General features: G+C 55.4%; 2 protein-coding genes across 2 annotated transcripts; both read left to right on the forward strand.

Annotated features, from left to right (window-relative positions):
- The first annotated feature begins 2,012 nt into the window (after positions 1–2,012).
- On the forward strand, positions 2,013–3,488 carry LOC138368138 (collagen alpha-2(IV) chain-like). The gene is made up of 2 exons (XM_069330439.1): positions 2,013–3,241; positions 3,428–3,488. The coding sequence occupies exons 1-2, from the start codon at positions 2,013–2,015 to the stop codon at positions 3,486–3,488; spliced, it is 1,290 nt and encodes a 429-aa protein (XP_069186540.1).
- A 5,094-nt stretch (positions 3,489–8,582) lies between these two features.
- On the forward strand, positions 8,583–8,942 carry LOC138368139 (putative cuticle collagen 75). The gene has a single exon (XM_069330440.1). The coding sequence runs from the start codon at positions 8,583–8,585 to the stop codon at positions 8,940–8,942; it is 360 nt and encodes a 119-aa protein (XP_069186541.1).
- The last annotated feature ends 8,448 nt before the right edge of the window (positions 8,943–17,390 follow it).

Genomic DNA, 17,390 nt, shown 5'->3' on the forward strand with positions numbered 1-17,390 from the left:
TCCCAGGTTGACCCCACCTCTCAGGGGTGACCCCACCTCCCAGGGGTGACCCCCACCTCCCAGGGGTGACCCCACCTCCCAGGGGGTGACCCCACCTCTCAGGGGTGACCCCACCTCCCAGGGGTGACCCCACCTCCCAGGGGTGACCCCACTTCCCAGGGGTGACCCCACCTCCCAGGGGGTGACCCCACCTCCCAGGGGTGACCCCACCTCCCAGGGGTGACCCCACCTTCCAGGTGTGACCCCACCTCCCATGGGTGACCCCACCTCCCAGGGGTGACCCCACCTTCCAGGTGTGACCCCACCTCCCATGGGTGACCCCACCTCCCAGGGGTGACCCCACCTCCCAGGGGTGACCCCACCTCCCAGGGGTGACCCCACCTCCCAGGGGGTGACCCCACCTTCCAGGTGTGACCCCACCTCCCATGGGTGACCCCACCTCCCAGGGGTGACCCCACCTCCCAGGGGTGACCCCACCTTCCAGGTGTGACCCCACCTCCCATGGGTGACCCCACCTCCCAGGGGTGACCCCACCTCCCAGGGGTGACCCCACCTCCCAGGGGTGACCCCACCTCCCAGGGGTGACCCCACCTCCCAGGGGTGACCCCACCTTCCAGGTGTGACCCCACCTCCAATGGTTGACCCCACCTCCCAGGGGTGACCCCACCTTCCAGGTGTGACCCCACCTCCCATGGGGTGACCCCACCTCCCAGGGGTGACCCCACCTCCCAGGGGTGACCCCACCTCCCAGGGGTGACCCCACCTCTCAGGGGTGACCCCACCTCCCAGGGGTGACCCCACCTCCCAGGGGTGACCCCACCTCCCAGGGGGTGACCCCACCTCCCAGGGGGTGAGAGTTGTGGGAGTATCTTGGGTCATCACAGAAGACCCCAGACCAGGGGGGGGAGGGGGTGGTGTGGTCTGCTATTGGGGCGTGTAAAACCATGGTTATCTTGAGATGATTTCGGGGCTTTAGTGTCCCCTCGGCCCGGTCCTCGACCAGGCGTCCACCCTCAGGAAGCAGGCCGTGACAGCTGACTAACACCCTGGTACCTATTTTACTGCTAGGTAGCAGGGGCATAGGGTGAAAGAAACTCTGCCCATTGTTTCTCGCCGGCGCCTGGGATCGAACCCAGGACCACAGGATCACAAGTCCAGCATGCTGTCCGCTCGGCCGACCGGCTCCAAGGCATGGTAAGTGAAGTAATGGTAAGTGAGTCGACGAGAGGGTGTCCACAGTTCGAGTCTGCTAGAGCCTAGGTGAATGGACTGGTAACTGTGGTTTCTTTCATATGTTTGTGACTCTGAGGAATACAGTTTTTCAGTCATGTGGCATCTGGGTTCCTGACAGTGACTCTAGCTCATCTTGGCATCCTTTATTTATATTCAAATGAGTGCCGACTATTACCTTTGGTAAGGCTACCATTAAATGGAAGCATCGTATATCCTGAGTGAACTCTTAAGTCATGCTATGTGTCCGCGCCAGAAGCACTCTCAGTGAATGGTACTTTCTCAGCAGTTTTGTCATCAACTAGCAGTACTCGGCCATGCCTCGCTCAGCCACAGCAACCTTCCCTGTCCCCCCAGTCCTCCCCACCATTCCCCCGTCCACCATCCCCTCTTCCTTCCCACCATGCCCCACTCCCCTGTCCCTTTGTCCTCACCGCCATTCTCCATTCCACCATCCCCTCGTCCCCACCATCCCAAACTCCCCCGTCCCCTCGTCCTTCCCCACCATTACCCCCCTCCCTGGTCCCCTCGTCCTCCCCACCATCTCTCACTTCCGTCCCCTCGTCCTCCCCACCATTCCCCACTCCCTCGTCCGACGCCTTCCCTAATGGTCTGATGTTCCCATCACTGAAAAACAAGAAAAACGATTAAAAAATGTAATGAAAATATGAAAAAATTAAAAAATAAACTATACTAACGGAATGAACGGTATGGTAAACAACACAGCTCAATTCCTACACAATATCACCCAAAATAATTCAATAAAAAATAGCATGACCGGCATGACAGGCATGACAGGCATGACAGGCATGACTGGCATGACAGGCATGACAGGCATGACTGGCATGACTAGCATGACAGGCATGACAGGCATGACAGGCATGACTGGCATGACTAGCATGACAGGCATGACAGGCATGACTGGCATGACTAGCATGACAGGCATGACAGGCATGACTGGCATGACAGGCATGACAGGCATGACTGGCATGACTGGTATGACAGGCATGACAGGCATGACTGGCATGACAGGCATGACTGGCATGACTGGCATGACTGGCATGACAGGCATGACTGGCATGACTGGCATGACAGGCATGACTGGCATGACTAGCATGACTGGCATGATAGGCATGACAGGCATGACTGGCATGACAGGCATGACAGGCATGACAGGCATGACTGGCATGACTGGCATGACAGGCATGACTGGCATGACTAGCATGACTGGCATGATAGGCATGACAGGTATGACAGGCATGACTGGCATGACAGGCATGACAGGCATGACTGGCATGACAGGCATGACAGGCATGACAGGCATGACTGGCATGACAGGCATGACAGGCATGACTGGCATGACAGGCATGACTGGCATGACAGGCATGACTAGCATGACAGGCATGACAGGCATGACAGGCATGACTGGCATGACAGGCATGACAGGCATGACAGGCATGACTGGCATGACAGGCATGACAGGCATGACTGGCATGACAGGCATGACTGGCATGACTAGCATGACTGGCATGATAGGCATGACAGGCATGACAGGCATGACTGGCATGACAGGCATGACAGGCATGACTGGCATGACAGGCATGACTGGCATGACAGGCATGACTGGCATGACAGGCATGACAGGCATGACAGGCATGACCGGCATGACAGGCATGACAGGCATGACAGGCATGACTGGCATAACAGGCATGACAGGCATGACAGGCATGACAGGCATGACTGGCATGACAGGCATGACAGGCATGACTGGCATGACAGGCATAACTGGCATGATAGGCATGACAGGCATGACAGGCATGACTGACATGACAGGCATGACCGGCATGACAGGCATGACAAGCATGACCGGCATGACAGGCATGACCGGCATGACAGGCATGACAGGCATGACAAGCATGACCGGCATGATAGGCATGACAAATATGGCTGGCATTGTTACGGCCCTCTTGGGTCGCATCTGGGTTCTTTCTCTGATCTTAATAGAGTTTGGGTATCCGGCCCCAAGTTAGTAGTGGCTTTCAAGGGGTGTGCTCCGTAACGCAAGTAAATTAAAAGGGAAGGGAGACAAAGGCAAAAACTTAAATATATACTTATCACCGTCACCATAAATAATATATAAATTATCACACGGGGGAGGTATAAACACTACTATGTACAATATGGTCTTCCTCCGAAGACGCGGAGTGTTCCACAGTGCTCAACGATGCTTAGCCCTTGGTCCTCTTGTGGCCTTATGATGAATTCTTCGATTCTCTCGAGTCTACCCTGGCCACAGGCCAGCCAAATCACAGCTCCACTGGGGGCACCGTCGTGGAGGCCATCAACCACAAATCCAGCCTGTAGCTGGCAGGTTCCAATCAGTTCCGCTGGTTAGGCCACTCCACGACCGATACTAGGGTTGCGAGCCCTAGGCAGGAGCCTCGTGTGACTTCACAGGTCACTCTCCTCACTACAACACCCCAGTGGTTAGTCTTCTCCACTAGTCAGCCCCGGGTACGACAATCCCTGGATCTGCCACCTCACAGGCAGGCTAACACAACAGTGTTCATCCGGGGGGGGGGGGTGACTCACAGTTTCAGCGGCAAATGCGAGGAGGTTCTACGGCTGCCTTGGGTAGACTGATCCAACGTTCATTACAGCAGTCCCAGGTCGACTCTGTAATCAGACACATCATCAGTACCGGTTACACTCTAGGGCACCTCACTTACAGGCTTAGACACAAACGCCCACCTATCCACTCCATAGATGGCGTTGCTGTCTAAGCTCCACCTCACCAGAAGTCAGCAGCGGCTGTGTTATGAGCTGATCAGGACGGGAAACTAGCCCTTGTGGCCGGTATATCTCGTCCTCACTAGATGGCGTTGTCCATTTGGAGGGGGTTTCGGGAGCTGACCCACAGATGGCGCGGTCGTCACTGCTCCGTGCTCGGACGCTGGGCTCGGGTCCATAACACATCCCCACCAAAAGGAATTTGGTTTGGGGTTCTATAAAGAAAAACACAAACCAAATTAGTACGTGGATACAACTCCACACGGACTCACGTACATTACGAACCGGAGTGGCGAGGATGTCTTGTCCACAGAACTGTCCCACTGGGCAAATCTGGCATGAAGGAAACTTGCAGATGGAAGACGATGATCTGCATGATGTAATCTTCCACACCTCCACTGCAATGTCAAGCAGGGGCATAATCTCACGTGTCTCGAGTAAGGATTGATATTGACGCGATCTGGGGTGAATCGACCCTTCCCTGTGTCGTGACACCGATGATGGCTGGCCACAGACGGCATTTCTAGTACTGGTCCGGTAGTCCTTCAGGGAGACGGGAACCTGGAATACAGTGGTTGGATTATTTAGAGTGACAGCGACCGTTAAATCAGTACTCACAGCATACTCCTCTACTAGGCCCACACCTAGTCCCAACATGGCTGCTCGTACATCGAGGATGGCATTCGCTCTGCCACCGTCAGGTCGACCAACGTTCTGTATAACGCTGCATTTAGGCTCAGCAATCACGCGGGGGGTGTCAACCTATCGGAAACAGTCACTCATAATATCATATCTCGTACCTCCTGTATCTACCATCACCTTTCAGGTCCCTCCTTTGACTGCAACACTTGCAGTGCAAATCTCCAATCCCTGGGATCTCTTCATGATGTTCATGGGAGCCATCATCTGTCGGGTCATCCACTGGTCCTTACTGAGAACACATACGAGAACAAAAAACACCGCTAAGAAACATTTGGTTAACTTAAGGACAAGTTTCATGAGCTTGTAATGTCCATAGCCAGCTATATCCATTAGCCTGGTTTGGACCGAAGAGGGCACTAGACCCTTTACACGTACCTCACATACCTCCGACGTCTGGGGAATCTCTGGCCGGTTCAATGAACATGGTATCTTGCCATACCGCAAGTACTCATCCGCCTTCGCTCCAGACTCGTTAGTATCCGTGGGTGCTTGCACACGAGACTTCTCTTCATGCTCAGTCGCTTCTGCCATCGTAACCTCATGTTCCTTGTCGGGAGAAGAATCAGCAGACTCTGCTAGGATGCTCTCAATCTGTCGGGTAGAGGACAAATTAAACATATTTAATTCCGGATCTGTCCGTACCTGGATATTACCACTGCCTGCTATTACCTCAGACCTTGCTGTTCCGGCTGACTCGTCCGCGACCTTGGGATGATTGTTGCTCAAATTTGTCACCAAGTCGTTGGCTAGTATCACGTCAATCCCAGCTATAGGTAGGGTATCGACTACTGTTAACGCACATGTGCCGCTGAAGTAAGGCGAGTCGAGATGTACCGGCACTATGGGGGCGACATACTGCGTCCTAGGAAACCCAACCAGGACAACCTTTGGTTTCCCATCCACACTCACTCCCTCGGGTAACGAGTTTTTCACGATCAAGGACTGGGCTGCTCCACTATCTCTGAGCACTACAACTGATCTACCAGTATGATCACTCGTTACATACCCGTCTGAAGTGTGTGGGGAAAACAATCTTGGTTCTTCCTGAGTAGTCGTAGCCTGGCTTCCTGCTGGTGGTGTTACACAGCTCATCAACATCACCTCCCTACGTGGGCCGCTACCTCTTCTGCCTCGGCACATAGCAGCTACATGCCCTTTCTGCCCACAAGTCCAGCACACCATATTCCTCCTCGGACTCCGGTGTTTCGGACTGCTAGGACTGGTCCTTCGAGGGCTACTTGGGGGCGTCTTCTTAGCGCTTTGTGGGACGGGGGTCTCCTCTTCGTCATGACGAGGTTTGTCAAACCGGCGTGGGTAATTCCTCGGGACATACTTAGCAGAAGGCCTATGCGTTAGGATATACTCTTCAGCCATGGTGGCTGCCGCACTCAAGGTCTCCACCTGCTGCTCTTCTAAGTATGTCTTCAGGTCTCCAGACAGACAGTCTTTGAAGTCCTCTAACAGTATGAGCTGCTCGAGGTCTTCTTTGGTCTCCCCCTTCCGAGAGGCACACCATTCCTGGAAAAGCCGCTCCTTGATGGTCACGAATTCGGTGAAAGTGTGCTCCGAGGTCTTTTTCAGGTTTCTGAACTTATGCCTGTAAGCCTCAGGTACCAATTGGTAAGCCATGAGCACTACCTTCTTCACCATGTCATAATCGCCAGAGTCATCAAGGGACAACGTGGAGTAGGCGATTTAGGCCTTCCCAGTCAAGACGGACTGTATCATGATGGCCCAATTCTCCCTTGGCCACTCCAAAGAGGTTGCGACTTTCTCGAAGGCCGCGAAGAACTTCGAAACTTCCTTCTCGTTGAACTTCGGGACCATTTTGATATTCCTCACCGGATCAAAAATATTCGTTTCCATTGTTCGCCTCCGACCTCCGCCTAATCTCAATACTTCTAGCTCATGTTGTCTCTCTTTTTCCTCTCTTTCTCGTTCTTCTCTTTCTCGTTTCTCTTCTCTTTCTCGCTCTTCTCTTTCTCGTTTCTCTTCTCTTTCTCGTTCTATTTCTAATTTCTTCCATTCAATCTCACGATTTATTTCCAAGGCACGCATTTTGACAGTTAGCAAGCTTATATTCAGCTCACCTACATCGCTGTCAATGTCACTGCCTTTATCTTCCTTTTCAGTGGAAGCTATTTCCTCACCTTCTTTTGTACTTTGTGCCTGACCTTCCTGTTTTTCCTCGGCCTTCAAATGCCGGTGAACCTTGGACAAGATCTCCACACGGGAATCACTGGCACGTATCTTTATCCCCAGATAGGCACTAACTAGTACGAGTTCCTGTTTGCCCAGATATTTCAATCTGGCAAGACAGTCCTCCCTGTTCAGAAAGGCCTGAACATCGTCCAGATCGTCGATGGTCGCTTTTTCTGCCATTGTCACTGAGATGGAGCACTAGCACTTAACACACCGCTTCACTTTAACTCTTAACGCACCGAGCACTGTTCTACGTCAATATTGCACTTTATCGCACCTTGCGCCTCACTTGCCAATATTGCACGTAATTACACCGGGCACCGCACTACACAATATTGCACTTAATCACAGCGAGCACTTCGCTATACAATGTTGCACGTAATCACACCGGGCACCGCACTACGCAATATTGCACTGAGTCACTCCGAGCACCACACAGGACGTATAACGTCCTAATAGTCACACACGGGGGGAATTATTTACAGGGATTGCGCCACTTCATCACCCCTGTCAAACATACTTGACAAGGGGTCGGATCCCGCTGGGGATGCCAATTATGTTACGGCCCTCTTGGGTCGCAACTGGGTTCTTTCTCTGATCTTAATAGAGTTTGGGTATCCGGCCCCAAGTTAGTAGTGACTTTCAAGGGGTGTGCTCCGTAACGCAAGTAAATTAAAAGGGAAGGGAGACAAAGGCAAAAACTTAAATATATACTTATCACTGTCACCATAAATAATATATAAATTATCACACGGGGGAGGTATAAACACTACTATGTACAATATGGTCTTACTCCGAAGACGCGGAGTGTTCCACAGTGCTCAACGATGCTTAGCCCTTGGTCCTCTTGTGGCCTTACGATGAATCCTTCGATTCTCTCGAGTCTACCCTGGCCACAGGCCAGCCAAATCACAGCTCCACTGGGGGCACTGGCGTGAAGGCCATCAACCACAAATCCAGCCTGTAGCTGGCAGGTTCCAATCAGTTCCGCAGGTTAGGCCACTCCACGACCGATACTAGGGTTGCGAGCCCTAGGCAGGAGCCTCGTGTGACTTCACAGGTCACTCTCCTCACCACAACACCCCAGTGGTTAGTCTTCTCCACTAGTCAGCCCCAGGTACGACAATCCCTGGATCTGCCACCTCACAGGCAGGCTAACACAACAGTGTTCATCCGGGGGAAGGGGGAAGGGGGTGACTCACAGTTTCAGCGGCATATGCGAGGAGGTTCTACGGCTGCCTTGGGTAGACTCATCCAACATTCATTACAGCAGTCCCAGGTCGACTCTGTAATCAGACACGTCATCAGTACCGGTTACACTCTAGGGCACCTCACTTACAGGCTTAGACACAAACGCCCACCTATCCACTCCATAGATGGCGTTGCTGTCTAAGCTCCACCTCACCAGAGGTCAGCAGCGGCTGTGTTATGAGCTGATCAGGACGGGAAACTAGCCCTTGTGGCCGGTATATCTCGTCCTCACTAGATGGCGTCGTCCATTTGGAGGGGGTTTCGGGAGCTGACCCACAGATGGCGCGGTCGTCACTGCTCCGTGCTCGGACGCTGGGCTCGGGTCCGTAACAGGCATGACAGGCATGACAGGCATGACCAGCATGACTGGCATGACTGGCATGACAGGCATGACTGGCATGACCGGCATGACTGGCATGACAGACATGACTGGCATGACTGGCATGACTGGCATGACTGGCATGACAGGCATGACAGGCATGACTGGCATGACAGGCATGACTGGCATGACTGGCATGACAGGCATGACTGGCATGACTGGCATGACTGGCATGACTGGCATGACTGGCATGACTGGCATGACAGGCATGACAGGCATGACTGGCATGACCGGCATTTTAAAAATACTGAACAATTTGGAGGATGAGTATCGGGCCTACTTCTGTATCAGTGAAGGAGCAAGAGCTTCCAGCTCAACAAGCGACAAGGTAGAACAAGAACCAGGAGATATAAAGGTTTATAATCCCTATAGTGAACCACTACCGTAGATGACAGTGGACCCCGTACCCTTCCCGTGAGACACAAGTGTGAGCCGTGTTCCTCACACTCAAGAGTGAGCCGTGCTCCTCAGACACAAGTGTGAGCCGTGTTCCTCACACTCAAGAGTGAGCCGTGCTCCTCAGACACAAGTGTGAGCCGTGCTCCTCAGACACAAGTGTGACCCGTGCTCCTCAGACACAAGTGTGAGCCGTGCTCCTCACACTCAAGAGTGAGCCGTGCTCCTCACACTCAAGAGTGAGCCGTGCTCCTCAGACACAAGAGTGAGCCGTGCTCTTCAGACACAAGTGTGAGCCGTGCTCCTCAGACACAAGTGTGAGCCGTGCTCCTCAGACACAAGTGTGAGCCGTGCTCCTCAGACACAAGAGTAAGCCGTGCTCCTCAGACACAAGAGCGAGCCGTGCTCCTCACACTCAAGAGTGAGCCGTGCTCCTCACACTCAAGAGTGAGCCGTGCTCCTCAGACACAAGAGTGAGCCGTGCTCCTCAGACACAAGAGTAAGCCGTGCTCCTCAGACACAAGTGTGAGCCGTGCTCCTCAGACACAAGTGTGAGCCGTGCTCCTCAGACACAAGTGTGAGTCGTGCTCCTCAGACACAAGTGTGAGCCGTGCTCCTCAGACACAAGTGTGAGCCGTGCTCCTCAGACACAAGAGTGAGCCGTGCTCCTCAGACACAAGAGTGAGCCGTGCTCCTCAGACACAAGTGTGAGCCGTGCTCCTCAGACACAAGTGTGAGCCGTGCTCCTCAGACACAAGAGTGAGCCGTGCTCCTCAGACACAAGAGTGAGCCGTGCTCCTCAGACACAAGTGTGAGCCGTGCTCCTCAGACACAAGTGTGAGCCGTGCTCCTCAGACACAAGTGTGAGCCGTGCTCCTCAGACACAAGTGTGAGCCGTGCTCCTCAGACACAAGTGTGAGCCGTGCTCCTCAGACAAAAGAGTGAGCCGTGCTCCTCAGACACAAGAGTGAGCCGTGCTCCTCACACTCAAGTGTGACCCGTGCTCCTCAGACACAAGTGTGAGCCGTGCTCCTCACACTCAAGAGTGAGCCGTGCTCCTCAGACACAAGTGTGAGCCGTGCTCCTCAGACACAAGTGTGACCCGTGCTCCTCAGACACAAGTGTGAGCCGTGCTCCTCACACTCAAGAGTGAGCCGTGCTCCTCAGACACAAGTGTGAGCCGTGCTCCTCAGACACAAGTGTGACCCGTGCTCCTCAGACACAAGTGTGAGCCGTGCTCCTCAGACACAAGTGTGAGCCGTGCTCCTCAGACACAAGAGTGACCCGTGCTCCTCAGACACAAGTGTGAGCCGTGCTCCTCAGACACAAGAGTGAGCCGTGCTCCTCAGACACAAGAGTGAGCCGTGCTCCTCAGACACAAGAGTAAGCCGTGCTCCTCAGACACAAGAGTGAGCCGTGCTCCTCAGACACAAGAGTAAGCCGTGCTCCTCAGACACAAGTGTGAGCCGTGCTCCTCAGACACAAGTGTGAGCCGTGCTCCTCAGACACAAGTGTGGAGCCGTGCTCCTCAGACACAAGTGTGAGCCGTGCTCCTCAGACACAAGTGTGAGCCGTGCTCCTCAGACACAAGAGTGAGCCGTGCTCCTCAGACACAAGAGTGAGCCGTGCTCCTCAGACACAAGTGTGAGCCGTGCTCCTCAGACACAAGTGTGAGCCGTGCTCCTCAGACACAAGAGTGAGCCGTGCTCCTCAGACACAAGAGTGAGCCGTGCTCCTCAGACACAAGTGTGAGCCGTGCTCCTCAGACACAAGTGTGAGCCGTGCTCCTCAGACACAAGTGTGAGCCGTGCTCCTCAGACACAAGTGTGAGCCGTGCTCCTCAGACACAAGTGTGAGCCGTGCTCCTCAGACAAAAGAGTGAGCCGTGCTCCTCAGACACAAGAGTGAGCCGTGCTCCTCACACTCAAGTGTGACCCGTGCTCCTCAGACACAAGTGTGAGCCGTGCTCCTCACACTCAAGAGTGAGCCGTGCTCCTCAGACACAAGTGTGAGCCGTGCTCCTCAGACACAAGTGTGACCCGTGCTCCTCAGACACAAGTGTGAGCCGTGCTCCTCACACTCAAGAGTGAGCCGTGCTCCTCAGACACAAGTGTGAGCCGTGCTCCTCAGACACAAGTGTGACCCGTGCTCCTCAGACACAAGTGTGAGCCGTGCTCCTCAGACACAAGTGTGAGCCGTGCTCCTCAGACACAAGAGTGACCCGTGCTCCTCAGACACAAGTGTGAGCCGTGCTCCTCAGACACAAGAGTGAGCCGTGCTCCTCAGACACAAGAGTGAGCCGTGCTCCTCAGACACAAGAGTAAGCCGTGCTCCTCAGACACAAGTGTGAGCCGTGCTCCTCAGACACAAGTGTGAGCCGTGCTCCTCAGACACAAGTGTGAGCCGTGCTCCTCAGACACAAGTGTGAGCCGTGCTCCTCAGACACAAGTGTGAGCCGTGCTCCTCAGACACAAGAGTGAGCCGTGCTCCTCAGACACAAGAGTGAGCCGTGCTCCTCAGACACAAGTGTGAGCCGTGCTCCTCAGACACAAGTGTGAGCCGTGCTCCTCAGACACAAGAGTGAGCCGTGCTCCTCAGACACAAGAGTGAGCCGTGCTCCTCAGACACAAGTGTGAGCCGTGCTCCTCAGACACAAGTGTGAGCCGTGCTCCTCAGACACAAGTGTGAGCCGTGCTCCTCAGACACAAGTGTGAGCCGTGCTCCTCAGACACAAGTGTGAGCCGTGCTCCTCAGACACAAGAGTGAGCCGTGCTCCTCAGACACAAGAGTGAGCCGTGCTCCTCACACTCAAGTGTGACCCGTGCTCCTCAGACACAAGTGTGAGCCGTGCTCCTCACACTCAAGAGTGAGCCGTGCTCCTCAGACACAAGAGTGAGCCGTGCTCCTCAGACACAAGAGTGAGCCGTGCTCCTCACACTCAAGAGTGAGCCGTGCTCCTCAGACACAAGTGTGAGCCGTGCTCTTCAGACACAAGTGTGACCCGTGCTCCTCAGACACAAGTGTGAGCCGTGCTCCTCACACTCAAGAGTGAGCCGTGCTCCTCAGACACAAGTGTGAGCCGTGCTCCTCAGACACAAGTGTGACCCGTGCTCCTCAGACACAAGTGTGAGCCGTGCTCCTCAGACACAAGTGTGAGCCGTGCTCCTCAGACACAAGAGTGACCCGTGCTCCTCAGACACAAGTGTGAGCCGTGCTGCTCACACTCAAGAGTGAGCCGTGCTCCTCAGACACAAGTGTGAGCCGTGCTCTTCACACTCAAGTGTGTATATGTATCCCAAGTTGACACATATTGTTAGTGAGTCAATGTGGTCCTTGATGTACTCAGCTGCTCAAGACATAACAGTGATGTGCTTGTGTCTGAAGCAGGATACATATATTATTGAACAATAAATGGAATAAGAGAGTGTCTCTTCCCTGGACCCCATCCCATATTGTCCTGTGAGTGTATGGTGGATCTGACCAGTCAACCACAGCAGGAGTTCTCACAGAGAGAGTTGATGACCATCTTGGACTGCCCCTGAGCAGCCTGAGGGCCTCAGCAGTGTACTGACAACTGCAACAAAATGTGAAGACTTCAGGCAGAGTGAAACTCACACTTGTGACGCCATCTATCATTCTATTATGCAGTAAGAAGCCCGTGTCTTTGGCTCCTCCAGTGAGGTCAACAGTCACCTGGAGGCCCGTGTCTTTGGCTCCTCCAGTGAGGTCAACAGTCACCTGGAGGCCCGTGTCTTTGGCTCCTCCAATGAGGTCAACAGTCACCTGGTGGCCGGTGTCTTTGGCTCCTCCAGTGAGGTCAACAGTCACCTGGAGGCCCGTGTCTTTGGCTCCTCCAATGAGGTCAACAGTCACCTGGTGGCCCGTGTCTTTGGCTCCTCCAGTGAGGTCAACAGGCTACTGGAGGCCAGTGTCTTTGGCTCCTCCAGTGAGGTCAACAGTCACCTGGAGGCCCGTGTCTTTGGCTCCTCCAGTGAGGTCAACAGTCACCTGGAGGCCCGTGTCTTTGGCTCCTCCAGTGAGGTCAACAGTCACCTGGAGGCCCGTGTCTTTGGCTCCTCCAGTGAGGTCAACAGTCACCTGGAGGCCCGTGTCTTTGGCTCCTCCAGTGAGGTCAACAGTCAACTGGAGGCCGTGTCTTTGGCTCCTCCAGTGAGGTCAACAGTCACCTGGAGGCCCGTGTCTTTGGCTCCTCCAGTGAGGTCAACAGTCACCTGGAGGCCCGTGTCTTTGGCTCCTCCAGTGAGGTCAACAGTCACCTAGAGGCCCGTGTCTTTGGCTCCTCCAGTGAGGTCAACAGTCACCTGGAGGCCCGTGTCTTTGGCTCCTCCAGTGAGGTCAACAGTCACCTGGAGGCCCGTGTCTTTGGCTCCTCCAGTGAGGTCAACAGTCACCTGGAGGCCCGTGTCTTTGGCTCCTCCAGTGAGGTCAACAGTCTACTGGAGGCCGTGTCTTTGGCTCCTCCAGTGAGGTCAACAGTCACCTGGAGGCCCGTGTCTTTGGCTCCTCCAGTGAGGTCAACAGTCTACTGGAGGCCGTGTCTTTGGCTCCTCCAGTGAGGTCAACAGTCACCTGGAGGCCCGTGTCTTTGGCTCCTCCAGTGAGGTCAACAGTCACCTGGAGGCCCGTGTCTTTGGCTCCTCCAGTGAGGTCAACAGTCACCTGGAGGCCCGTGTCTTTGGCTCCTCCAGTGAGGTCAACAGTCACCTGGAGGCCCGTGTCTTTGGCTCCTCCAGTGAGGTCAACAGTCACCTGGAGGCCCGTGTCTTTGGCTCCTCCAGTGAGGTCAACAGTCACCTGGAGGCCCGTGTCTTTGGCTCCTCCAGTGAGGTCAACAGTCACCTGGAGGCCCGTGTCTTTGGCTCCTCCAGTGAGGTCAACAGTCACCTGGAGGCCCGTGTCTTTGGCTCCTCCAGTGAGGTCAACAGTCTACTGGAGGCCCGTGTCTTTGGCTCCTCCAGTGAGGTCAACAGTCTACTGGAGGCCCGTGTCTTTGGCTCCTCCAGTGAGGTCAACAGTCACCTGGAGACCCGTGTCTTTGGCTCCTCCAGTGAGGTCAACAGTCACCTGGAGGCCCGTGTCTTTGGCTCCTCCACTGAGGTCAACAGTCTACTGGAGCCCCGTGTCTTTGGCTCCTCCAGTGAGGTCAACAGTCACCTGGAGGCCCGTGTCTTTGGCTCCTCCAGTGAGGTCAACAGTCTACTGGAGGCCCGTGTCTTTGGCTCCTTCAGTGAGGTCATCAGTCACCTGGAGGCCCGTGTCTTTGGCTCCTCCAGTGAGGTCAACAGTCACCTGGAGGCCCGTGTCTTTGGCTCCTCCAGTGAGGTCAACAGTCACCTGGAGGCCCGTGTCTTTGGCTCCTCCAGTGAGGTCAACAGTCACCTGGAGGCCCGTGTCTTTGGCTCCTCCAGTGAGGTCAACAGTCACCTGGAGGCCCGTGTCTTTGGCTCCTCCAGTGAGGTCAACAGTCACCTGGAGGCCCGTGTCTTTGGCTCCTCCAGTGAGGTCAACAGTCACCTGGAGGCCCGCGTCTTTGGCTCCTCCAGTGAGGTCAACAGTCACCTGGAGGCCCGTGTCTTTGGCTCCTCCAGTGAGGTCAACAGTCACCTGGAGGCCCGTGTCTTTGGCTCCTCCAGTGAGGTCAACAGTCACCTGGAGGCCCGTGTCTTTGGCTCCTCCAGTGAGGTCAACAGTCACCTGGAGGCCCGTGTCTTTGGCTCCTCCAGTGAGGTCAACAGTCGAATGGAGGCCCGTGTCTTTGGCTCCTCCAGTGAGGTCAACAGTCACCTGGAGGCCCGTGTCTTTGGCTCCTCCAGTGAGGTCAACAGTCTACTGGAGGCCCGTGTCTTTGGCTCCTCCAGTGAGGTCAACAGTCACCTGGAGGCCATTGTCTTTGGCTCCTCCAGTGAGGTCAACAGTCACCTGGAGGCCCGTGTCTTTGGCTCCTCCAGTGAGGTCAACAGTCACCTGGAGGCCCGTGTCTTTGGCTCCTCCAGTGAGGTCAACAGTCACCTGGAGGCCCGTGTCTTTGGCTCCTCCAGTGAGGTGAACAGTCACCTGGAGGCCCGTGTCTTTGGCTCCTCCAGTGAGGTCAACAGTCACCTGGAGGCCCGTGTCTTTGGCTCCTCCAGTGAGGTCAACAGTCACCTGGAGGCCCGTGTCTTTGGCTCCTCCAGTGAGGTCAACAGTCACCTGGAGGCCCGTGTCTTTGGCTCCTCCAGTGAGGTCAACAGTCACCTGGAGGCCCGTGTCTTTGGCTCCTCCAGTGAGGTCAACAGTCACCTGGAGGCCCGTGTCTTTGGCTCCTCCAGTGAGGTCAACAGTCTACTGGAGGCCCGTGTCTTTGGCTCCTCCAGTGAGGTCATCAGTCACCTGGAGGCCCGTGTCTTTGGCTCCTCCAGTGAGGTCAACAGTCACCTGGAGGCCCGTGTCTTTGGCTCCTCCAGTGAGGTCAACAGTCACCTGGGGGCCCGTGTCTTTGGCTCCTCCAGTGAGGTCAACAGTCACCTGGAGGCCCGTGTCTTTGGCTCCTCCAGTGAGGTCAACAGTCACCTGGAGGCCCGTGTCTTTGGCTCCTCCAGTGAGGTCAACAGTCACCTGGAGGCCCGTGTCTTTGGCCTCCTCCAGTGAGGTCAACATTCCAGCCTGGAGGGCCCGTGTCTTTTGGCTCCCTGCCATGTCGAGGTGCAACAGTCCACCTGGAGGACCGTGTCTTTGGCCTTCCTCCAGTGAGGTCAACAGGTCACCTGGAGGCCTTGTCTTTGGCTCCTCCAGTGAGGTCAACAGTCACCTGGAGGCCCGATGTCTTTGGCTTCCTCCAGTGAGGTCAACATTTCCACCTGGAGGCAAGTGTCTTTGGCTCCTCCTGAGGTTCAACAAGTTCTTACGGAGGCCCCGTGTCTTTGGCACTCGCTCCAGTGAGGTCAACATTCACCTGGAGGCCCGTGTCTTTGGCGCCTCCAGTGAGGTCAACAGTCACCTGGAAGGCCCGTGTGTTTGGCGACAAACACTCACAGTAGAGGTCAACAAGTCACAGAGAGGCCACGCGAGTGTCTTTGGCTCCTCCAGTTAGGTCAACAGTCACTGGAGGCCCGTGTCTTGGGCTCCTCAGTGCGGTCAACAGGCACCTGGAGGCCGTTGTCTTTGGGCTCCTCCTGTGAGGTCAACCAGTCACCTGGAGCCCCGTGTCTTTGGCTCCTCCAGTGAGGTCAACAGTCACCTGGAGGCCCGTGTCTTTGGCTCCTCCAGTGAGGTCAACAGTCTACTGGAGGCCCGTGTCTTTGGCTCCTCCAGTGAGGTCATCAGTCACCTGGAGGGCCCGTGTCTTTGGCTCCTCCAGTGAGGTCAACAGTCACCTGGAGGCCCGTGTCTTTGGCTCCTCCAGTGAGGTCAACAGTCACCTGGAGGCCCGTGTCTTTGGCTCCTCCAGTGAGGTCAACAGTCACCTGGAGGCCCGTGTCTTTGGCTCCTCCAGTGAGGTCAACAGTCACCTGGAGGCCCGTGTCTTTGGCTCCTCCAGTGAGGTCAACAGTCACCTGGAGGCCCGTGTCTTTGGCTCCTCCAGTGAGGTTCAACAGTCACCTGGAGGCCCGTGTCTTTGGCTCCTCCAGTGAGGTCAACAGTCACCCTGGAGGCCCGTGTCTTTGGCTCCTCCAGTGAGGTCAACAGTCTACTGGAGGCCCGTGTCTTTGGCTCCTCCAGTGAGGTCAACAGTCACCTGGAGGCCCGTGTCTTTGGCTCCTCCAGTGAGGTCAACAGTCACCTGGAGGCCCGTGTCTTTGGCTCCTCCAGTGAGGTCAACAGTCACCTGGAGGCCCGTGTCCTTTGGCTCCTCCAGTGAGGTCAACAGTCACCTGGAGGCCCGTGTCTTTGGCTCCTCCAGTGAGGTCCAACAGTCTACCTGGAGGCCCGTGTCTTTGGCTCCTCCAGTGAGGTCAACAGTCACCTGGAGGCCCGTGTCTTTGGCTCCTCCAGTGAGGTCAACAGTCACCTGGAGGCCCGTGTCTTTGGCTCCTCCAGTGAGGTCAACAGTCACCTGGAGGCCACGTGTCTTTGGCTCCTCCAGTGAGGTCAACAGTCACCTGGAGGCCCGTGTCTTTGGCTCCTCCAGTGAGGTCAACAGTTCACTGGAGGCCGTGGTCTTTGGCTCCTCCAGTGAGGTCAACAGTCACCTGGAGGCCCGTGTCTTTGGCTCCTCCAGTGAGGTCAACAGTCACCTGGAGGCCCGTGTCTTTGGCTCCTCCAGTGAGGTCAACAGTCACCTGGAGGCCCGTGTCTTTGGCTCCTCCAGTGAGGTCAACAGTCGACCTGGAGGCCCGTGTCTTTGGCTCCTCCAGTGAGGTCAACAGTCACCTGGAGGCCCGTGTCTTTGGCTCCTCCAGTGAGGTCAACAGTCACCTGGAGGCCCGTGTCTTTGGCTCCT

Source organism: Procambarus clarkii, chromosome 24, assembly GCF_040958095.1.
Source record: "Procambarus clarkii isolate CNS0578487 chromosome 24, FALCON_Pclarkii_2.0, whole genome shotgun sequence".
NCBI classification, from domain to species: domain Eukaryota; kingdom Metazoa; phylum Arthropoda; class Malacostraca; order Decapoda; family Cambaridae; genus Procambarus; species Procambarus clarkii.